Genomic DNA, 24,580 nt, shown 5'->3' with positions numbered 1-24,580 from the left:
GTAAATAAGCCATTTTAAGTAATGGTATGTTTGACTCAAGTGTAAATGTTCGGTTTAGAGTTATTTATGTGTTGTGTGAAAGTATAATTCTACTTGTGTTTTCACTTAAGTCTGATTTGGAATTTCCTCTCGGGTCTCCAATTTGGGTTTCTTTTTTTTTTTTTTCTGTGCTGTTACCCCACACCCCTCCCTACCCCCTCACCCTCTATCCACCACCTTATCCAGTTTAGAAAACAAGAGCAGAACCAGAGGTAAATTGATCAGATATGGTGGACAGGGAGGACTAGCAGGCTTTTTTGTGGCAAGCCCTACTTTACAAGGCATTGAGTTTTCCTGACTCCCCTCTCTCACAGACTCTATAATGGAAACCCAGTAGGTCAGCAATTTGGACCCAAATGTAATCGCGGTGATCGGATAGGCTGTGGAATCTACACAGACACGTTTGATGCTGGACTCACAACTGTGTTCTTCACCAAGAATGGGAAAGAGGTGACTTTTCCCACGTCTCTCACATCAGTATATTTTCACAAAGCAGTGTGTAAACATCTAGATTTTGTTTCTTAATGCTATGGTGAATGTTACGGTTGAAACCGATGCAGGGCCAAAAAGAACAACAAAAAAAAGCCTACGAACACGCAAAGTGTACACAGCCAAAAATGTGTTTAGATTACGAGATGTAGTAATCCTACAACCTAGTATGAAACTTCACGTTGGTTCAGTCAAAATATGCACTATGAAATGATTATATTATCAGTGCCTCAAAAAAAGCACTGATAAATATAACCAGTACCTGATTAGTTTTGATTTACAACTGCAGCATTATATATTTTAACCATGCCTCTTTACAAATCCCCAAGCCTTACTTATCCTCAAAACACCGAACGAAACAAGAGATGTCTTGAGTGGTGTTTGTGCTGGTTCCGGTCTTGATGTTTTTGGGTGTTTGTGCTGCAGGTGGGCTCAGTAGTGGTTCCTGTGGCACCAGATGGGCTGTTCCCGGCCATTGGCATGCACTCCCTTGGGGAGGAGGTCCGATTGGACCTGCAGGCAGAGTGGGGTGTGGAGGAGGACGACAGTGTGATGATGGTGGACAGCCATGAGGAGGAGTGGGGTCGACTCAATGACGTTAGAGTCAGCGGAACGGTGAGCGAGAACTCTCTACTCTCAGTCTCTACTTACACTCTTTACTAAGTCAACCTTGAGAACGAAAAGTCAAACAGTTTCCATTTGGATGCTGAGGTTGTGTTGGATATGGTAAAGTAAATTTGAAGACGTTTCCCATAAAAAAAAATCCAAACAGCCTCGGTTTCTCACAGAGCAGCAGCTTTGGTTTACTTTTCCCTTTGGCTGTTCTTGCCTAGCATGTAATCTCAAGTATTGATTTGATCAAAGCTCTTTGGACAGACGTCAATCAACACGTTTCATACACAGAAATTCTCAACTGGGAATTTTACCCTCAAATAAATGACCATGTTTACAAACATACAGGAGGGCTTCCCCTCCCTTGTTCTGAGGGTTGTTTTATGCTAACTTTCACTCAAGGGATGGCAAACACAACACAGCAAAACTCAAAACAATGAAAAGTGACTGTTCAGGGCCATTTAGTGAGTATGACACTGGGAATGGAGATACTAAGGCAGACAGATGTAATATAGGATTGACTTACTAATATTAAATATTATATGGAACATTGCTGTACCTGTTTGTCTGTTTTGGTTCTTTCACTGTCCATATAACTCACCCACCATTCCCTATCACACCAGCACAAAAGAAGAACCGGCACTTTTTTTTTTTCGGGGAGGGGGAGAGTGTTGCACTCTGCTGCAGTATGAAATGCAGAAGCCAACATGGTCAGTTGCTCCTGAACGCAAGCCATGTGTAGTGCTTGCCATTGAGTACTAAATCAATACATGACAGTTATGTTGGTTTTTGACCACTTTCCTCCAAAATTTGGATCTGATTGAGTACTTTGCATTTCAGCTGATTTGCGCATATGAGTCAACTGCTTTTTTTGTTTGTTTTTTTACATCCATTCAAAAGCAAGACAAACTTACGATGTGAAGTTTATTATGCTCTGACTGTCACCCAGCATTTTACCATTAAAATGGGTTGAAGGCAGTAGCCAAGGTAGAAAACAATTCAGTTGTTGAATGTAAGCAGCATCAGTTCACTCTCACCTTGTCATGCTGTGACTCTGTGGTTGTTTTCTGTTTGAGCATGCATGTCATCTGGACACTGTGGCTCTTTATACACACAGGTCACAGATGGATTTCAAAATGATTACAGTCTAACCAACAACATCAACAACAACAAAAAACAGATCAAAATTGTCAGAACAGGGCATCAAGGGCAGTTGTTTTGTAAGTGTAGCCTAATTACCTTCTCCCTGAACATGTATTTTTACTCTGTTGCTAAGGCTTTGTCACGGAATTATTGGTCTACCTCAAAGGAACAAATTCAGCTTGAGAGGAATGAGTTGAAGTTGAAGACTGTAGCAATGCTGGCTGTTTTTGTGAGGTGTAGTTTACATATTTCCCCCTGTGGATACCATCTGAAGCAGAAGTGTTGCTAGGGAGGCCACTTGACGTGTGTGTTTGTGTGTGTGAGTGTGTGTGTGTGTGTGTGTGTGTGTGTGCGTGATGCAGCCTTGAGGATGGCTTGCTGGAGGCAATGTTTTCTCCTGTTATTTCACCGAGCACTGTTTAGATAAGTTGAGAATATGGGCTCGGCTTGTGTTTTGGTGGTTTATGAACTTCCCCGACGAATGAGACTCCATATTCAAAACAGGGTTTAAACTCACTGGGCACAGATGCGTTTCTGGGAAAGAGCTGGGTAAACGCGTGTGTGACGGATCTTCTCATTCATGACTTCTGACAGCTCCAGCCTCGATTACTCAGACTGTTGTCAGCACTGAAGGTAGACTGAGTTCATACAAGAAAGCTGTGGGCGAGATCAATTAATCCCTCTCTCTCTCTCTCTCTCTCTCTCTCCCTCTCCCTCTCTCTCTCCCTCTCCCTCTCCCTCTCTCTCCCTCTCTTTCTCTCTCCCTCTCTTTCTCTTTCTCTTTCTCTCTCTCACATACACACACACTCATTCACACTCACTCACTCACTGTGGTTGGATTTTTCCACAGCTCGGGTACACATAAGTCCTGTAGTGTGTTTGTTTCCCTTGAGAGGAAGAGACAGTCACCTGCTAAAGAGTGACATGTCATGACACTGCTCTTCAATAGATATGGGTGTGTTTTTCTCAGATCCTAAATATACGGCCCGAGGTAACTGACAGCAAATATCCGAAGGTTTCTGTCAGCAAAAAGTTTGTTTAAAGTTGTGAAAGGAGATTGGAAAGTACTAGAGAGTAAGGCTTCAGTTTTTTTTCTTTTCTTTTCTTTTCTTTTCTGCTGGAGTTTTGGTGTTCAGGTCTCCACTGTTGTTAGATCAAATGGTTTCATTTCCAATGACTGTCTTTCATGACGTGATACATAATATCTAATGGTTGCATTTTGAACAATTTTAACCTATCCCTAATGGCTAACCAGTCAAAGGAGATTAGCAACCAGTTAACAGAATCTGAAAGATATTGAGCACGAAATTGAACTTAATCAAAATTAACTCATCTTTAATTTAATTATTGTTTGCACAAGCTAGTGTTATAATCATAATATTGTACCTCTGGCTGTGTTAATGCTGCAGCTGAAAAGGATCCAATTTGAATTTTTGTCCCTGGTATGTGACTGAGATATGCTCAGGGTAATGTGACCATTAAAAAGACTCGTAGAGTCACATCTCTTTGGTTCTGATTCGGCCCACGTTTGTACACTCAAAACAACCTGCACTCTTCTTTTATGTGAGGCTTCAGAGTCAAATGTAAAACAAAACAGAACAAATACTCTGATACGATTTGGCTGTCTGTTACATGCACAAGAAATATTCATATCTGGCACACACAGGTTAGGTTCCGTCATCTTATCAACTTAACAGTAATTATTTCATCAGTTTGACATTATCTTACTCAAGGATAATCTGTCGGCAGATTTCTTTTTCCTCTACAGCTGTTTTAACATATTCATCAGTGGCTAGCACTGTTAGCCTTGTACATGCATTAGAATGCCAATTGATTTATGTCAAAATCTAAACAAAATCCAAAATTTTTATATCTAAATAGAGGTATTTAAAATAACAAACTGATTGTGGTGGTGAGAATCCAGTCAGTGAACAAATGTTGTCTGAACCTAGCTAAGAGCTGTCAACAAGTTCCTCAACTGAGAGGGGGAGGTAAGGAACAAACCAGTGAACAATTCACTGATTCACTGATTCACTGATCCACTGTCTCAGAGCAGCACAGTGGATATGGTGGTCTGTGAAAACCTTTGGACATTATTAATGGTAGCAACACAAACAGGCCAGGCTTATCATTTTGTGAACATCAGTTTGTTGTAGTGAATTTTGAAGCCACAGAACTCCCAGCCACAAAGCAGGAGCAAATAAAAGGAGTATTTGCTAAATCTTTTCTGCTCAGACAGGTTGTCCACTGATAGAACAACAGGGCATATATCAGCTAGTTTGACGTGAAGTCAGTTTTCGGCTGACCTGAGGGGTCCAGCGTAGATATGAGAAGAAATGGAATTTCACACTCATCTGAACATACAGAATAATTGGCGAAGGAATCCCAAGACAAATCTTTCCCTCTCTCTACTGAGCCAAGCCAAATGACTCAGGTCACCGAAGAGAATGACGTGGCCAAAATGCCCACCTTCAATGACTGTTTAATGGAGCAAAGAGCTATTTAGACGGCGATGAAAACCTGCACAGAAAAATATGAATAGTATGATGGCATTGATTTGACAGTGTGTGTAGGCAGAAATATGCTTGCAAGTTTTTCATATTTTTTTCTCCCCTTTTTTTTCGATTCTTTGGCAGAATTTCATTTTCCATTTGTTTTTTTTCCCCTCCCTTATCAGGAATGATGTTGGCATGGCAGACCAAAAAAAAAAAAAAAGAAAGAAAGAAAAAAAAAAAGAAGAAGAAGACCTTTCCATCGGAAACACGGGGATGTCATGATTGCCACGGAGCACTCTGATATAGTGGAGCTTGATTGGTTTGGGCTGTAATGATATGGATCACTAAGCTGATTTAGTTTGGCCTCTTTTAAGACTTGTCTTATGTAAACCCTCTGACATAGAAGTACTCCACTACAACCTACGACTCGTCTGCAGAGAGCAGAACAGAGCCCGTTTTGTGGTGTTCTTTGATGGGCCAAACCAAACATCTGTGGTCTACAGAACTTCTTAAGTCACTTTCTCCATTTATGGAGATTCGACTTATGTTACTCTGATATGTTTTAAATAGGTCCACGTTTCCATTCTCTCTCAAAGTTCAGAGGGATTTCGTTTAGAAGCTGACGTTGGACGTTTGTTGTAGTTTGATCAAGGCTTGTGTCTTTTCCTATCAGCTGAAAGTCTGCTGTGTGTGTATGTGTGCGTGTGTGTGCAGATGATTGCCGTGATAGAGAGAAAACTGTGTAAGGTGAATGACTTTTCTTGCTGGTATTTCTTTTTCTTTTTTTTTCTTTATCATGAGGCAGAATCAGGAGGCCCAAAGCCGCAGATGCACAGAGCATAATGATGATGGTGCTACTCGCTTTCCATGCTGCTCTTGCTTTTGTACACTGTTTACATTGCAGCTGGCAGGACTGCTGCCCCTATTTAGATAAGATGGTATCAGATTTAACTCTGTGCCAACCATCGTTGTTGCCCACCCCATCCCACACAAAAAATCCCCTCCAAACTTCACCTCCTCTGGTTTTCTTTTTTTGTCCCTTACATTGAAGTGTACATTTTTGTAAGCCTTTGTGTCAGATGGAAATACATTTTTAGTACTTTAACAAAATTATGTACAAAATATACTTTTTCTTTATGCACCATTTCTTTTAGTTGATTTTCTTCTCTTGTTTCAGTCTTCATGCTTTTTGCATTGCTCCTCTTTCTCTATCCTCTCCTTTCTTTCATTAAGCGATGCTAAGTTTTATACTCTAAAGAAACCTTGTATGTGAGTGAAGGCCATTTGTTTAGAAGAGTGATGTTGGCGTTAAATCTCGACCTGACTCCCGTGAATTTAAACTGTGAGCGCTGTCCTTGGCTGCCGTCACGTGTCCTGCTTTAAGTATTCAGGGCTGAAGCCTCATTTTTGACAGCTCAATGCTCACCTCTTTCTGTGAGGATGGAGAAGTGCTGACTTTGTGGATAGTTTTGTCCTCCTGAGTGTATTTAGCAGCTCAGAGCTCGACATATTTGCAGATAGGTCAGTGTTGAAAGAGATTTATGCAAACTGTACTCTGGCTTATAATATGACAATAAGCTAAAATAATGAAATGCTCATTAATTTCCTGCTTTTGGCACCAAAGGTTGTTGTAAGTTTGTATAGACTGCAGAAGACCCCTCTCATCCAGCCCTTTGTTTTCAGCCTTGTAATATCTTATGTTCTGGTTTAATTTCCTGTGAATGAAGAATTTTTGCCTCATCTTATCAACCTGAATGCAGGGATTCTGTAAGGTTCAATCTAGTGAGAGTGCCAAAAATGTGGTTATCGATTTGACAGCAAAGAAAAAGTAATACCAGAGAACATGACTGGGCAAAGCCAAAGAAATTATTCAAATGAAAAAAAAAACTGAAATGGACTCCTGCTTGATTAATTTCCTCTACATTTCATACAACAATAACATTGTTGCAGCTAGCCCTCACAGCACACCCATTGAATGTTTTGCTTTCCCAGGAGAAGGGTGCCAGCAATATGGTTGAACTGGGACTGAACATTCATTTTGACTGCAGCACTCTTTCACTGAATTTTACTTTTTCACATTGAAGACTTTTTTTCTTTGCGAGCTTTTATATTACTGCCCCAGAACCATGATAATGATAAATGAAATGACAAACAAACCAGTTCTTTTATGTGATATTGGATACATAAACTCCCCCCCCCCCCCCTTTTTTTTTTTTTGGTTGCAAACGCATTTTTTTTCTCCTCTGCATTAGTCCTCTAAGGAGGTGTTTGGCTGTTGTTGCTGCGTACGTGCTGGTCGATGCGAACACAAGCCAGAGATCCCTCTCCCAGTTGCCACTGCAGCAACAGTACCCACCAACCTAATCCCCCCCCCCAACACTGCAGTAGCCAGCCAACTTCTGGGATTCCTGCTACACACACGTAGTCACCACAGACAAAGACGTTTACCCCTGTCATTGGGGTCAAACATCATAAGGCAGTACAGCCCCCGGGCATGATTTATTATTACAATGGCCTGCTTGGCTTTTTACTTTTTACTTTTTTTTTCATTAAGAGCCATAAGTAGATCTTTTTTCTTTTTTTTTTTTTTAAATTTGATAGAGAGTGTGTGGTTTGTCAGGTCCTGACAGTATAGCTGAGTGTGTGAAACTGGCAGAGTGAGTCAAAGAGTTGGATGGGGGATCTGTCTCTCCTCGCAGTGCATCTCACACACACACACACTGTCAGCACTGTGATTTAGCCTCATTGTAGCTCTCCATTGGAGCTGAATGAAAAGACCGTGTGTGCTGGCAAAGGAGGATGTGACTGAGGGCCGCATTTGCTTACTGTGCATTTTTTGAAGTCTTACTTCTCTTATAATTTAGTCATAAAAGGGTTTAAGTCATTATAGCCACTTACACAGTGTTACTGTAACATAAACCACAACCTATTACTTTCTTAACGAGAACACTTTTTTTGGAGAAGCCTCGTCTCTTTCTCTTCAGACATAAAACAAAAAAAAGGCAGAATGTTGTGTTTTATCAGAGTGCTCAAACGAAAGCTAATGTCTTTGTTTTTCTTGAGTCAACACTCTTGTAATCATTCCTGGTCTCTTCCTAGTGGGACAATGATTCTGGCTTTATAGGCAAGCAGAGTTCATCTTTTTTCCCATAAACTGAGTAGTTCCAGCTGAAACCCAACCAGCCTCTCCAGTGTGGGAGCAGTGGAATAGTCTGTTCTTTTCTCCACTTAGCCAGCTGAGGAGTGTGAGAAAAAAGGAAATTTAGACTTATCTGTAGGAGGGTGAGGCTGGTAGCCTGATGGATCAAGAAAAAAAGAAATTCCGCTTTGTGTGCATCATTTTTATGTGCTCTTGATGGGAAGCGAGATCTGTCTGTTGAGTGACATGATTTTTTTGTTTTGTTTTGTTTTTGTAAAGTGCTCTTCAACAGTGACCTTTGTTGGCGTAATCCCATTGGTATCCTTTTAAAATGAAACAGAAGTAGAACTTTTTGTTAAAAAAAGGAAAAGAAAAAGAAAAAAAGAAAGAAAAGAAAGTAAAAAAAAAAAGAAAAGAAATTCCCTTCAAATGTCCCTTTTCAAATTTCCATGGAGTCTATGCAGCAGCTCTGTGTAAGGCAGAGGAGAGTTGAGGGCTTTGCGATTTACTTGAGTTCCTTTGTTTGCCACTACTTCTAAAACGATTAGGAGCTGCCTCCCCCAGAGGTACCTAGAGATTAGCAGTGGGGGGTTGGGGGCAGGAAGAGGCTGCTGCTACCACGGGAAATTATGGCCCTCAAATCATGTGGAGAGAAAAAATTATATAGGGCATTGCTGGCCTGGGCACAGAGATGTTGGATAAAAAGAAAAGTTTTCTGATGGAGAAATTTCACACACTGATGGCTTTAGGGTTTTTTTGTTGTTGTTGTTTGGTTTTTTTTGTGATAAAGCAGTTTTTTTTCCTCAGATATATTTGCTGTATTCACACATTCACACGTAGTGAATGGCTCCTGTAAACGATTTGTACTTTATCACTCATACAATACAGTAAAAAGAAGCTTGCAGTGTTTCTGGAAAGTTATAATGCCAGTTTTCAAGAAAACTCCCCTACTGATGTCAGCAAAAAAGAGATGTCGAAAACATCTTGGCCTACGTCTCCCCGACAATTCAGCCCCAAATGAATGGAAGACCACATGTAGACATCCTGCAATCTATTTGCATTTGGTTGGTTAAGAACTAGGAACACAGTGTACTGTGACCATTCCACAAATATGTCAATTATCAATATGGTATTTGCAGACACTGTATCAGATTATCAAATCAAACAGATGTAATTAGCAAAGTCAACAGTCTTTTAAACATTATTAGTGAGGTTTAAAGGACTGCAACCAAAAACCCTCTGATAATCCCACTGACTCAGTTTTTAGCCATAGAAAACAGCAAAGAGATGTTTAAACCTAGTACTTTATTTAGCTTATTCTAATACAAATCTACATGCATATATGGCACTACAGCACTCAAATCGACATTAATGTTACATAATTTTCATGGATATATTGTGAAAGTGCACTAATATTGATTCCAGAGAAAGACTGGAAAACAGAATAAGCCCGATGTTTACTAGCTTATTGCTGTAAGCTTGTAGAATGGGGAGAATGCATAAAGTGAATGAATGTCTTTTATCACTTTGTAAAATGGCCAGAAGACATGAGTTGTGGCAGAACCTTGGCAGGAGTGTGTGGCTATGCTTGGGCATGGCTCCAACAGCAATGATTGTTGAAATTGGTCTATTAAGAGGTGGTGAAAAGCCTCACAGGCCCAGGTGACTGATCTTTTCAAGCAAGGGTCTGCAGGTTTTTGTTTCGAAGTGAGTGGATCATCACAATCTGTTTGGACTTTACGTAAATAACCGGATTGATGCATCATAAACGATGCTGTAGGCCATGTATTTTCTGCCTTAAACATCTTACTGTGCACCTGGACCCTTTTTTTCCCTTTTAAGACACATTAACACCACTGGATAGTCCTCACTGCATGCTGTGCCACATTTTATATCACATAGTTGTACTGGAAGCTTCCACTGTCCATTCTGTCTTGTCACAATGGAAAGTAGACTGTGTCAGTTAATGTCAGTCAGCTACTTTGTGGTTTCAACTTCTTCATTAGTGACTAGGTCAGAAAATGCTAGATTAAGCACAAGTCAAGTGATTAGTAGACCTCTGCTGGCAATTTTTTTTTCCTATGTGGTTAGAGAATTGTATCCTCTCTCTGAACTCCCAGAGTAGGGTTCAGCTGTCATGCAAAGTGATTACGGTAATATACTGAGTTCATGCTGGTTTATTAAAATTTCAACCATCAACTTGCATTATTTTTTACTCGATAAATGGGAAAAGTAAATGATCTGGTAAACTGCCCTTGAAATCTTGCAGTCTTTACCTTTTCTCAGTCTATGTAAAGATGGGCCATTGGACTCAGTCCTCAAGCCAGCTTTTTTTGTGCAAAAACTGCTTTGTTTTTTCCTCTACAGGCTTGTGTGAATATTCACAGCTAATGCAAGTTGTTGTATCTGGATCTTCATAGATATCTGATTTGTAACCCTGGCCTGCTTTGAAAGGTTTTGTCGGTCCTAATGGTACAATCTCTCTACCTACTACATGCTAGGAAATTCACAGTTCTACATCACCCATTTGATCACACCCAGTTGCCTTGCCGCATATTAAACTATTTGTTAAGTATCACATTTTGTTGATTTTGAATCCATGTTCACAGTGATAGTGTTGCTTGGAGCTTAAGAAATATTTGGGAACTCCATGGAAACCGATAAGTGGCAGTTATTGCTAGCACACTGCATGCACGTGTAGAGACATTTCGATGAGTGCCTCTATTCAATTAAATTACTCAGAAAAAATACAGGGGCACTTAAAAATTTGGGTTCTTACCAAGACACACTTGCTGTCTGTCTTACACACACACACACACACTCACACACAAACACACGTCGAAAATCCGTGGTACATTTGTAGTTATAATGAGTTACCTTGGGGCTAAAGCATCTTTGCTAAAGAATACTGGTACAAGTCCAGTTTCAGTATCACACTTGAGTACAATTATAATGTGAGCTAGATAGAAATTGTATATAACTGTGATTTACCGTATCTGACATGCTTGATGGAACACTTTTAACCCTATGACATGAGGTTTTTTCTGCAGTCAAAGGGAACATGTAGGTTAATGTGGGAACTGCCAGTTAAGTAAGATTGACAAGCAAGACAGAACCGTGCCACGAAACAAATTACAGAAGTGCTCCTGTCAGTGGAATGAAGCCAGCTCATCTTCATTGTGCTCCATCATTTCAAGATGCTCTGCAGTGAGACAGGAAATTGGGAAGAGTTCTGTTCGGAGTGTTACACCTGTTGCCTGGGTAGCAGGTCAACAAAACAAGTTGCCTCCCCCACACTGGTCTAAAGATTAGAGGCTTCAAGAGACTGCTGGATCTGTCAACGCTGTCACCCAAGCGTGTTGGTAGCTTCTGGGAGTGTTGATTAGGCAGGCCTACTCTTCCTATTACTCAGCATCATGGAGGTGTAACTAGGTGTGATTCCCCTCCACCTTAAAAAAACACACAACTGTCTTGGCACGTAAGGTTGAAAAGGTTTAGAAGAATGAGAGAATCAAGGAGAACGAAAAACAACAACAGGAGCATCTAAAAAAAGAAACCCACATTGGACACCCATTAATAGAAATCAACCACCTGTGTGCATACAAAGGTGAGCCCTATTGAACTTCAAGAGACAAGAATAGAATACCTTCTTTGCTTTGGAGATGTTACCAGATTTGAAAGTGGGGGGAGGCAGAACTTACAATGGATAGAGAAAAGAAGTCTTTAAATCAGTGTACCTCACACTTCATACTTGTTAATGCTTGTCACAGAGTGCCAACCTATATTATAATAGAAATGAAGTGGAAATGTCAAGTTTCATCATCCTGACAGTTGTGCGGTTGAAATGAAATTCTAATGTTTCTTCAGACCCGGGTCTTCTCCAGACCACAGAGACTTTGGTGTGTGTGTGTGTTTGGGAGCGGGGGGATGTGTACGTTTTTTGGCCTTTTTCACTTACACAAGCCTTGGGACTTGGGACCTAAGACTGGTTCTGGAGGGCTGAAGTCCTGCGAGTTATCTTGTCAATGAACCATGCTTGTTCTCTGATTGGCTGGTGATTGCACACACCTGTTTCTCAGGTCAAAGCCAGCCATTTAAGAAGGAGTGAACATAGAAAAAGACAGCAAGGTTTCAGTCCTCCAGGACTTGATGTAGACATCCCGGTCTGCATGGCAGACAGGCATGTTGTGGACAGACCATTTGTCTAAACTATTCATTTTCATTTTCAGTGACCATGCTTCACTTCCTGTACACTTCCCTGTTTTTTCTGTTGAGTGTTCTAGCTGTCTTAACCAACATGATGTTTTACATGTGACCTCTCTCTATGCCTGTGTCTGCCTGCTTGACCGGCCTGAGGAACAAATAGGGTAACTGAAGGTTGTAAACCATGTTAGGAAAAAAGAGAAAATTTCCATTACACAAGCAGCTGTTGATTTTTTTTTTTTTTTTTGCAAATGGAAATATCTGAGTAATTAATGAACAGTGTTTGAACTCTGAAGGTAATTAAAATGGCATGTTTTAGTTTAGTTTTGATGCTTTTGTTGTTAAAGGAGGAAGAAACAGATGATGGAAAAAAAATAACCAGAAAGAGGGAAGCATTTGGTCACAGTTTAGAAGTATTTTGTTTACAAATGACAGAGATCCAAAAAATTAAGATTTGATTGATTTGATGTTAATCTTTTACGGTATAAATTGTAATTCTTGTAAACATTTCCATTGTTTTATTCCCTCCATCTTTTAAATGTCACGTTACTTTTTTCTTTTTTTTAAGAGTTATCAGACAGACATCTTTATTTGAATGGAAAATGGAGCTAATCCAGTTGGAAAAAATTACTTTGGAAGAGTTGATCTAGGTGAGGCACTGTAAGTGTTGCCACTCTCATATCTTGAAGCTAAACCATGGCTTACTCATGTCCTGCCAGGACCTTATTCACCAGTGGTTCAGTGACTGGGTTCTCGACATGTTGGATCACCTTGACATGTTGTACTTTCTAGACTCACACCCCAGTTCCTAAAACGATTCCCAGGCTAACCTGTTCATTTCAAGGATCCCATAGAAGTCTGAACATAAAGTACTCTCACGTTAAATGGTTTGTACGGAATGCATAATCGATTTTTTTTTTCTTTTTTGACTGACGCGTTGGTCCCTCTTCATGATTTTCCAGTGTTTAGTTTACTCAGTGTACAGAAAAAGATGATTGCAGTGAATGGACTGGAATGGAAAGTCAGCATTGCCCTATTCCTTATGCAACCGCTCCGTGTCTTTTTCCGCAGATTCTGGAGTATGTAGGCAAGGGGAAAAGCATCATGGATGTGGGCCTTGCCCAGGCTCGTCAGCCACTCAGCACACGGAGCCACTACTTTGAGGTCGAGATCGTGGACGCCGGAGAGAAGTGCTACATCGCACTGGGCCTGGCCCGTAAAGTAAGTGAAGGCAACTCGTTAATAGCTACATCACTATATCGCACTGGGCCTGGCCCGTAAAGTAAGTGAAGGCAACTCGTTAACAGCCCCCCCCCCAATTATCAGCAACGTTTGAATGTACTTGCTATTCAACTGAATTGCCTAATTAGCTATATTAATAAAAATTTGTATTGGTTATAAATGGATCCAGTCGATCCAGATGCACGCTAGGAGTTGCTCTAATCTTGTGGAGTGTGTGGAGAACACCTTTGCCTAGACCTGTCTTTGTAAAATAGGCTCAAATGAAAACATTTTTTGTCTTTGAGCTTATGTTACAAAACTCTTTACAGTTTCAATGCAATAAACAACACAGTTGTGTCATGTTGATGTTTCGACATCCACAGGGAATGAATTTTAATAAATCAGAGGGTTTTAACTCAGCTTTGAAATGGAGACAAACACGGCCATGGTCAGCATGGTGTGATTTTGCTGTGACGAATCGAAACTGGTTGAGCCATGTAGCCTTGCCTTGGAATGGCTTTAATGAGGAGCAGCCACTATCCACCATGGAGACAAACACACCACTGCAGCACATTACTCTCTCTCAAGTCATGACGCGGCCGTGAGTAAGACTCAGGGTAATTATTCTCAGTTTGGAAACTGCAGACAGTAAACTATGCTGTCACGTGAAGGGTTGAGCAAGGCCAAGCTGTTACTGTCCTTTTTCTAGAAGGTTCCATGGAGGTAAAATTCCTTTATTGCTCGTGCTGAACGCTGTGTCCCTTGCTCAACTGCATTTCATTATAAAGCTTTTTGTAGTCAAGGCCAACAAAGGTGATAAAGCAGGTAATTGCAGGGCTGGTTAATTACTGTTTACTCCTGTTGTGATTGGATGGTAAGCTTCTCACAGCATCCTGTTCTAGAGAAGCAAGTAGTGAAAAGATCAAAAACAGTTATCACAACTGTTAGTGGTTTGGTTTTTGTAGGGTGGCGTCAGCCCCCGTGTGTTGTTGGTCTCACCATATGCCCATTAGAATTTAGATACACAAATTTTTATTTTGGGTCCTTTTTAAGAGTTAGCTTTAACTCTGTGCATCTGCCTGCTCCATTTTTACCTGCTTCAACAACCATGGACAGCTAAACATGGCTCTTAACAGAAACCATCAAACATCTGCATTGCTTTTTTGCAGTGTACATCCACATAGTTATGAATGGTGTGATAATAAACATGATTACACAACAATTTGAGACACAACGCAGCTCACTTTAAGAAGATCTTGGCTTTTGATATGTATGTGTTTTTTGGAGACGGGCAGCTGTGGGTGGTTTGAGGTTAGGGTTTTTTTTTTTTTTTTATCTTAAATCAGTGAACCCTCACCTCTGTTTCTCAGGGTAGGCGCTGCCTCCAACTTTTTTTTGCTCCTTCTCTTGCCTTCCCTCTGTAGATAAGAGCTCGAATCCAGCTCGGGAGAACTTCTGCTTGCATCCGGAATACACACTGGTTGCTAGGACGCGGGACAAAAGTACAGCGTGGCCTCTAACGAGGGGCGGAAGTATGGTCTGGTGCCCCGGTGGCCGTGAGAGTGTGAATGAGTTTTGCCTCCTTATCGCTCCCTGGCCTTCCCTTTCCTCCCTTCTCCTTCTCTTCCGTCCCCACGGGCTCTGTTTTAGCCAGTCTCCCACCCACCCTCCCTCCTGACCCCACCGTTCCCCCAAGGCCCAGCCGTTCCCATGGTGTGGGTGGGTGTTTTCTGCGTGTCCTTAAAGCCCTCCCTGATGCAGCGTTTTGCTGTTCTCTTTCAAAATGTTTATTTTGTAGAGGTCAGGCACACAATGCAGAACAAAGGAGCAGGACACACTCATGCACTTGAGGTCTCTCTGTTTAATCAAAACAATAGTTTGGCTGTCCCCAAGATCTCCTGAGTTCATTTTGGCGTTGTTCTTAGCCTGTGTCTGGTGTGTGGTGTTGGAGATGGTGAGGCTGGGGGTACGCTCTGAGCAGTGGTAATCCTTGTTCTATATTTGTAGTTTGGACATGCATATCTGCCTTCACTGGCAGCCTTTGCACAGCTTGTTGGTTTTGTCACAGTATGGAAATGCAGGCTGCTCAAATAACTCAGGTAAAAGCCCCTGTGGATCAGATAAGACTCGACCACGGACAGAAAAGCTACTGTTTGTGTTTCTTGGAAAAGCATATTGCTTTGTCCTGATCGTTTTTGCAGCGTAGTTGGACAGTGAGACACTTCGTGGTCAAACAAGAACTGACTTTTTTTTTTTTTTTTTTTTTTTTTTTTTTAACAATGTAGATGTTTTTCAAGCCAAACGAATACTTTTTTATTTTCTGACTTAAAACTGTTTTGTGGGTTTCCTTTACTGACAGCGTGATTGAGGGCTATGGTGTTTTGCAGTCAAACATTACGCAGACTATGTGTTTGTGCATTTGTGCTTTTAATTTTGTGTGTGTTAGAGATGATGAAGAACACAGATGGAATAGCACAAACTCACAGAATATTCACACATTTATCGCAATATCCTTTCACAGAGATACACTGTTGAAAAATTAAGTAACCAGTTTAAAAAATATATATATTTTGGACTTGTGGAACATACTTAAGATGACTGTTTATTGTATCTGTCTGCAAGTTTATAATTGCTTAGAGCAGATGTCATCATTTCATTCATTCCGTGGCAAATGCTTGTTTCCCAACCTCGTGTCCTAATCCTGCGGCCCTGAACACTAACAGGATTGAAATGGCTCTTAACTGCGCCCAGGGGGTGGAAAAAGGACTCAAGGATATTAAACATGTCATCCATCTTACAGAGACAGGAGTATGTAGCTTTCTTTGAGACTTTAAATCCGTCAGTTTTTTTAACTGCTCAAGTTTCTGCCCCCTCACTCTGCCCCTCCCTAATTAGATAAACAAATCAGCTCTCTTTAAAAAGAAAAGAAAAAATATAGTCAGTTTGAACTGGATCCCTGTACGTAAGCCAAACCAAAACAGTGCCCTCGTAATCCTGCCTAAAGTGGTACAGAATGCCAGAACTAGCAGTTTTTTAAGCTAGGATTGAAGACTGATGGTGGGAGAGGGAGAGAGTTAGGCTTCATCCCTCCTCCTCCTCCTCCTCCTTTTCTTCCTCATCTGTTCATCCGTTCTTCACTGCACTCCAGTGCCCCTGGTGGTGTTGATGGACCTACTTCTTCGAAACAGCAGCTTTCCTTTTCAGATTGCAACACTGTGGATTTCCATGCTTTTAAAGAACAGTACTGATTATCTCTTGGTTCAAGTGTCTCCTTCTGACTCAAGACCTCTGAGTGTGTGCCAAACGAAGAATTTCGTTGTCCTCTCACCGGAGAAGTCATCTAAGGAACATTAGACAGTGAAAATGGTCAAATAATAATGACATAGCTGTGTTGCTATAAGAGAAATAACCAACAAGGCTCACCTCCTTGTGGCAGTGTCTGCTGAAGAACAATGCACATTAGGGAGGATTAAGTCTGAGACACTCTGTGATCTTATCAGAACCTTGGCTGCTCCTCATATTTATCCTGGCATCATCCAGCTATACACAAACCACGTATCCTGCACAGCTATGTGCCCGCTACACCCTGACAAATTTAGTCAAGTGAGCGGAAAAAAAACAGTAATTCTCTAATTGTTTAATAACTGTATTTCTTTTTTTCTTTTTCTTTTATAAAGTGTGTTAATGTAAAAGTGTTGAATGAGATGACTTTTTTATGGGGCACTCAAACAAATTACCTTCTTGGTCTTCTCGTTTTCTAAGAGGACAGGGGTTCTTTTCTTTTTTTTGGTCTTAGAATACAGTTTAATGGCACTGGGTGACATTGGCCTGTGTTTTACAGCTGCTTTTGTGATGCCTGTGGTCTGTGCTCAGGGCTGAACTGCTGTAAGGTTTGTTTGTTTGGATCCGTGGGTAAAACGAGAGAATGTTCAAAGGTTGCAAATTGAGCCTTGTGGCACACCTGACCAGAGTTGACAGTTTGCACTGCATTTTGCATTTTACTGTAAGAGGAATTATTATCATTATTTTTCTGTTTGCTTGCTTTCAGGATTACCCCAAGAACAGACACCCAGGCTGGAGTCGAGGCTCAGTGGCGTATCATGCTGGTGAGTTTCTTCATCACGCTGTTTCTTCTGCCCTCTGGTTTTCCAGTAGGACCATATTAGAAGTGGTGTAAGTAGATATTCCAGAGTCTCTGTTTGAAAATTGCCAAGAGGCATGCTCCAATGGCATAGTGGTTAGCATCTTATAAGCAGCTAGTATAGAGATGAAAAAAATACCTAATTTTGTGTTCAACATTCCTTTATTCATTTTTAATATGATTTTGTTATGTGGATACTTCTGAAGTAGCTGCTTAGTTCATGTCAGATTATTGCAGTGTACACACATGGCCCTGCGCAGAAAAGCAGCAGCTCTCAGATCTTTTTGTTCGTTGTTTTTCTTTCTCTTACTCCCTGTTTGTTTGTGGATTACGTTGAATTCCTTTTTGGCAGCAGAATTCTTAGCTTCGTCAGATAACTGGTTCCCCCTGTATCTGTTGATTCTTTTTCAACTCAGCATCTGTGGGCACCATCTTTGCAGCCTTTGGTGGTGCTTGGCTTTGATAAGGGGAGTTTGGGAGATGGGAAGCTGATTAGAGAAGGGAAACGGTGCCTGTGAGAACGATTGAGAATGGATTGCACTTATCATACTCAACAGGCATTGTATTTGACAAGAGTGTGAGGCAAATGCAAAATCACAAAAATGACTCTATCGCCTCATGCTTCTGTAAAGCTTCAGTGTAACCCAGTGAGAGGACTGCTGTCAATTCACCATCTTCCCAAAAACACACCAGTAACTGGGGCTCATGAAAGGAAATTAAATTAATTGTGAAATTTTCGGCACTGGTGCATTGTTTGTGCTCTTTAAGGTTCTTTTCCTCTCCTTTTTTTATTACATGATCTGTGCTATTTGGGGTGCCAACGATCTGCTCTTAAGGGGGTGTTGAGTGACGTGCCAATGGTATAGTGTTTTACCATGGGGGGGGGGGGGGGGGGGGGTTATGTGGGCTCTCTGGTTTGGCTGCTGCGTCAAAGCTGCCACAAAAATTTGCACGCCCCGGCACAGCTCCCATTAATCTTATTTGTTAGCAAGGAGGATGATGGATGTGGTATTCCATGCTGTGCATGGAGTTTGTCCTACCATGCTTGTGTTAGCAGGCAGGCCCGAGCACTCAAGCTCGTGTTATAAACCCTCGTCTCCATAGACCTGCACTCGGCCATACGAAGACCTCTTACGAGCCTAGGGCTCAGAACATTGGAATCTGACATAAACATGATTGTCATGACACGGCCTCTCATCACTCCCCTCTGTTATTCTTTTCCACGCTCTGAACGTCAATGCAGGCTTATCACTCAGATCTGCGCACCGCTGTTTGCCGTTGGCACCTTGTGAACCATCATCGGTTCTTCTCCATCCAGTTACTCACCCGACGCTGTCTTTATGATGCATGTCCTCTCTGCGCCCCATTGCTGTGCCCGCAGTGAAGGAGCCTTGGCAAGGACCTTACCAGCGGGTACAACTGGGAGCAGCTATGCCTCATTAAGCCAACTTAGCCTCTATCGGAGGAATGCATCTCTAGCTCTAGTCACTGTGTTATAACCAAGACACTTTCTTAAAGTCAGGCCTCCAGGCTCAGGGCCTGCTGAGGTCCAACAAGAATCTTTTATGGAATTTATTAGCTTTGTGTTTGCGTCGCGTCTTTTGTTTTTCCCATCGTATGCAGTGAGGCTTGCTGACTGATTTAGGACATCTGAGTTTGACCACTCCGTGCTTCCAAAAAGTGAAAGCCTGTTTTCACAGTGGTCTCCGTGAAGAGTAACTGAAGACAGTGTTTTGGAAATTAGAGACCAAATTGGAAATAGAGGTGTTATGGTCTTGTCAAGGTTTTCATCATGTACCTGAGCAGTGTAGTCATATGCTTGGCAGTGCATTAGAGCATAATCTTGTGGAGAGAGAGGGAAAGAGAGTTTCCTTTCCAGCATTCTAAAATGTCTGACCCGGCCAAGTGGGTCAGGGTTTTTGGCAGGTTGGCTTGTGCCCCCAAATTCATGCCATTACGGAAGTACCAACGAGGTCCCATAAACTGAAGTACGTGGATGTTGACGATTGTATTTATTTTGATGGAAACATTCGTCAGTGACAGTGGATGAACTTGGCCTTGCAGCCCTGCAGCTGGTTAAAGCCAGTGTGTTGTTTGTGGAAGCAGTGCAGTCAACAGCGTCCCGATGGGGACGTGTGCTCCGGGCGTATTCGGACAGGGCTCTGAGAAATGGACTGCTGTACAAGGAAAGCCCTCGTCGTTCTCCGGTGTACCATTTCCTGCTGGCTCAGGTGCAAGATAGCCAACAGTCCCCTTTAGTAAGATGAGCAGAAGAGTCCTCAGACTCCCCCGCCCACCCCCCTTGGCCCCAAAAACCCCCCACCTACTACCCACCCCCTGCTATTTTTGTCCGTCTTCCTCTCCGTGCATGGTTGTGGTGTTTGCTGAGCCTGTGCTGTTGTGACAGAGGCCCGCATGGGAGCCATAATGATACAGTGTCTCCGTATCCCTCCCCACGTTCAGATAGAGATTGTTTAAACAGTACCCTGAGTCGGGGACGGGTCCCATGACAACTCCACAAATATTTACCAGCTACGCCGTGCGGAAGGCTTTTTGTCTGCAAGCTACCTTTTCAATGTTTTTCTTTTCCTCGCTTGGTATTGTTGTTGTTGTCGTCTGTTCCTTCGCATCTTCTGTTTTGTGTCCGTTTTCCTCTAGAGAGCCCAAATACAGAGAATAAAAGTTTAACTTTTATTAAAGAGCTCATCTTTGTTTTGGACCAATTAGACTTTAACTGCCGTACCTGGAAGGAGTGACGCTTGTGTGTGGGAGCGTTTTGGGTTCAGACCAGGTCTTAAGACTTTGCGTGTCTTCAAGCAGAGCTGATTTTGTATTTGTTGACTTTTGGGTTAAATGTTTTAACATTTCTGGTGTGGTGCCATCGATTCCTCGTTCAAAACCTGTTCACTGCTCCAAGAGGGCTAGTGTTACTGCCACGTTCTTGTTTTTCAGCTGGGCTTTCTGTGCAAAGGATCTTTGTGTTTTAGCATCGAGAATTCTCACAATGCCTAGATGTTTTTGTCTTTAAATGAGAATTTTAAATTAAAATTCTAGTTATAAGAGCACGTCAGCTCAGTGATAAGTGGTTTGATTAGCAGTGGGCAACCACGACCGATTTTTGCAAATATTGATAAGCTGTTAAATATTCTAATGACATATCAAGCCTCCATTCATGGCTATTGTGATTGGTTTTTCTCTCTTCTAAAAGAGAATATGAATGAATTAATGCAGTGATACTTGAGCTGTTTTTAGGATGCTGTTCTACCTCAGTTTCCCCTCAGACATGAGGGAGAACTGAGGTCCCTGGGAATGATTGATTGTTTCTCTCTCTCTCTCTTCTCTTGGTCCAACCTCTTTTTTGTCGTGTTTTTAGCCTGTTTTTCAGTAAAATTTCTCTCGTTACGTAGCACTGCTGCTAGTTGCTTAGGCAGAGAGACAGCAGGCCTGTTTGAGTGAGAGCGGTTTGACTGTGCATCCTCATTTTCCATATGTTTGCTCCTTTTCTCAGCTAACCATGTAGCTATAGGTAACACGTTCATTGTTGAAACTGACTGGTGTTGCAATCTGGTGTGATGATGTTTTTCAAACCAAAGCAGTTTTTGTTAATGTTATTCAGTGAAGACTCTGATGAACTGAGTGGGTTGTTTGACTTCCTCTCTCAGATGATGGGAAGCTTTTCCATGGCAGTGGAGTTGGAGACCCCTTTGGCCCGCGCTGTTTCGAAGGGGACATCATGGGCTGTGGAATTATGTTCCCCCGTGACTACATCTTGGACCATGAAGGTGAAAATAAACTTGTGTTTACAGAAACGGAACACAGTGTCTTTTGTACGGAGCATAGTTATGAAAATGCCTCATCTGGCAACTGAGCCGTGTTGTAACATTTCTCTCTCTCTCTATCGCTCGCTCTCTCTGTTTCTCTCTCTCTCTCTGTATGTGTGTATGTGCGTGTGTGTATGTTTGAAATGCCAGATGACTCTGAGGACTGGGACGCCATGGAGGTTCGATCAAAACAGGGTCGCGTTCAAAACGTACTGTACCTAAATGATGAAGATGAGGAAGAGGAGGGAGACGACGCAGAGCAGGAACAGGAGGGCAGGAAGGTTATGGTGAGCACATCTGTAACCCTGAATGACCTGGCTGTAACTGTTTACACACACACACACACACACATACACACATGCACTTTGCCTCTCAATTAATTATTTGAGTCACAGACAGGTGGGCTTTAGGCTCTTAACTTGATGACATAGGCACCTGTTGTGACCCAGAGGTTTTCTTCAAAGAACGCCTGTATTTTTACAGTTACATTAATGAATGTTGCTTTTCTAAAAGCACTTCTAAGAAAGGTACACGCTTGTCATTGACAAAGCCTCAAAGCCGTGATCTGACACAGACATGAATTAGTCGTCTTTATCTGCTGGTAGATGTTGGAAACACTGCCTGGGGTTGATTTAACATTCATTTGTGAAAGTCAGAAGTGGGTTTCCCCAGCCAAGAAGTACAGACCACATTTGGCAGCTCTGTTTTTCTTGGTTTTTTTTTTGCCTGGGGTCGAGGAGTGCGACAGCCTGTCCTGTTGACAATCTTGGGCGTGAAAATGGAGCAGAGCCACTTACAGTCATGGGGTTTGTCAATATTGACTCAACAGGACAGCCTAACCGCATGGCTTTTTAACTTTGCCCACTCGGTGAAGGTTAAGATGCATAGCAGCACGCCTCTGAAATTACACTGATAGGTTTCTCAACCATAAAGAAAACGTTGGCATCAGGCCCGGGGTGAAATGTGTATGTGATGTAGCTGGATGTCGAAGAAATCATACGTTTGGTAATAATGTCACCACCTTAACTGTCAAAATATGAAACATCATCAGGAAAAGACTGTACACAGCTTGTAAGAAATCAATCAGCCTGTCATAACTGCAAGTGAGAAAAGAAAGAGAGGGAAAAAATGAGTCGGTCTGTCCTTACAATAAAAATAACAAAAGTTGTTTGTAGACAGATGATTTAGCTAACCGTCACATGCCGGGCTTGGACCGTGCCGCTGATACTTCAGATGATTGCCAAATGTGAGTGGTTGTAACTCAGGTACGGGACAGGGTAAAGCCTCATACCCTCTGTATGTAAAAACCCTCAGGTCCTGTGCTGTGATGATGTACCAGTGAGTATTAGAGAGAGAAGAGGGTGCTAACTCACTGTCGCCCCCATGTGTTCACACAGGTGTTCTTCACCCGAAATGGCAAGATCATCGGGCGGAGGGAGGTGGCGGTTCCTGTGGGGGGGTTTTACCCGACCATTGGCATGTTGAGCAGTGGAGAGAAAGTAAAGGTGGACCTGCGCCCTCTGAGCGGCTGAAGAACGGCGGATGTTATGCCCTTAGACTCCCTCAGACAGGACCACAGAGGCAAAGGGAATATTGGCGCAGATCGCTTTAGGGTTTAAGGACAGATTTTTTTGTTTGTCTGAGAAATTTCTAACACCCAGTACTAGAGCAGAATGCTTTGGAAAGCTGAATATTTGAATTATGTAAGAAATCACTGTTTTGCCACTGCATTGAAGACAACACAGCATGTTCAACCCCCACCCCCCACCTAAAAAAGGTTTGTCTGTTTTCTCTCCATGTGTCCATGTCTGAATGGCCCTGCAGGACTAGAATGCATATTCTTTACACACTCTTCTTTTCCTCCCTCAGTCATTCTGGTTAAATTTATCAGGGAAGCATGTCCCTCATTTGCAGATCAATATCTGAGGATGTTTTCCCTTCAGAGAAATCTTCAGGTCACGACAGAATTGATACATCATATCAAGAGTACTGTATTGTATAAAATGTTTAAATAACAAAATTATATATAAATATAATTCTATTTTTAAGAATAGGTATTGATGACAAAAAGAGATATGTAAAGACATTATTGAGAAAGCATTGATAGTGCAGGAAAGCACAGAGCTGTATCTGACTGAGAGAGTAATGCACCTAAAAAGGGGCGTGGATACTTGACAGTGGGCGTGTCATTGTTTCTGAGCACACTCAGATGGGAATGGGTTTTTAGTGAATGAGATGAGATGGTTTTCTCCATCACACATGCTCCTCTAGCACCGCCTTGCTTAAATGAATCACGAAGTTGATGGCATTTCTGTGTTATGTTTTTTTTTTTTTCCCCCAATCTCTTGAATGGCAGATTTAATGAAATGTCACTCTGCTGTTATATGTATCTCTGAAAGAAGCGGTTGAGTCGGAAACGGCAAAGAAACATGAATGCATTGTGTGCTCATATTCTCGTGTTTTATTTGAACAAGTGCATAACGTCATAATGAAGAATTTTCTGGAAAAAAAATAGCATTCAGCTTCATACTGAGTTTTAGAGCACAGTCTGTTTTCAGATTTAATAAGCAGTTAAATTAAGAAAAAAAGTTAGCTTTCAGACTCTCAGTGAGGATGTGTTTCACAATGATTGCTCAGCTCAGCTCCAGATTGTAAACGGTTCCGCAATGCTGGTTAGGGGCGGTTCTCACGGCAAGGACCTCAGCCGAGTCAGAAGACAGTTACATTGTTTGGCAATGTCAGTGTGAGTGTGAACAAGCCCCAGGTCACATTGACTGTAAGCACTTTAGAGGAGCTAGTGGCGGTGCTAAGGTGGAACAGAGTGACAATGGCACTCCAACACTGCACTCCACACACCAGAGCATAAGCCATTTTTGCACAGATTTGAGGGGGAAAAAAAGAAATCGGAAAACCTCATGGTCATCTCCTGTAAGCTTTGGTTGTTTTTTTTTGTCATGTCTCTTTTACATGTCACGTTAGTCAAAAACAAATCAGAAAGTTTATTTTTCTTCACAGTTGAAAACTGTCAATGCCAAAACGAGACGTGTTGTATGTCACCTTCCCTACGGTTTGTTCTTATTTAGCATATCTTATGAAAAGGGAATCAGAGTTTGTTATGTTACATAACTGTCAAATGATTTTATTAAACAACACCTGCCAAGGTTGGTCTAATTTTTTTTGCCTCATGTTGTCTCTGGATATCAACACAATTTCCACAACCAGAATTAAAACAAACTAACAAACAAAAAAACAGATAAGAGTAAACTCCAATATCAGC

General features: G+C 41.8%; 1 protein-coding gene across 2 annotated transcripts in view; it reads left to right on the top strand.

The window, feature by feature from the left end:
- The window catches only part of spryd3 (SPRY domain containing 3), a 31,767-nt gene extending 7,322 nt beyond the window's left edge, over positions 1-24,445 (top strand). The window contains exons 4-10 of one of the 2 annotated variants that reach the window (XM_030768733.1): positions 354-489; positions 955-1,143; positions 13,192-13,341; positions 17,390-17,447; positions 21,145-21,264; positions 21,454-21,590; positions 22,701-24,445. In XM_030768733.1, the coding sequence (XP_030624593.1) occupies positions 354-489; positions 955-1,143; positions 13,192-13,341; positions 17,390-17,447; positions 21,145-21,264; positions 21,454-21,590; positions 22,701-22,835 (925 nt within the window). In that variant the 3' untranslated portion in view covers positions 22,836-24,445. The remainder of the gene's footprint in view (positions 1-353; positions 490-954; positions 1,144-13,191; positions 13,342-17,389; positions 17,448-21,144; positions 21,265-21,453; positions 21,591-22,700) is intronic. The other variant, XM_030768731.1, reaches the window with a different exon arrangement.
- The last annotated feature ends 135 nt before the right edge of the window (positions 24,446-24,580 follow it).

The sequence above is a fragment of the Chanos chanos genome, chromosome 3 (genome assembly GCF_902362185.1).
Source record: "Chanos chanos chromosome 3, fChaCha1.1, whole genome shotgun sequence".
Classification (NCBI taxonomy): Eukaryota; Metazoa; Chordata; class Actinopteri; order Gonorynchiformes; family Chanidae; genus Chanos; species Chanos chanos.
This window is presented reverse-complemented; position numbering and strand designations above follow the sequence as displayed.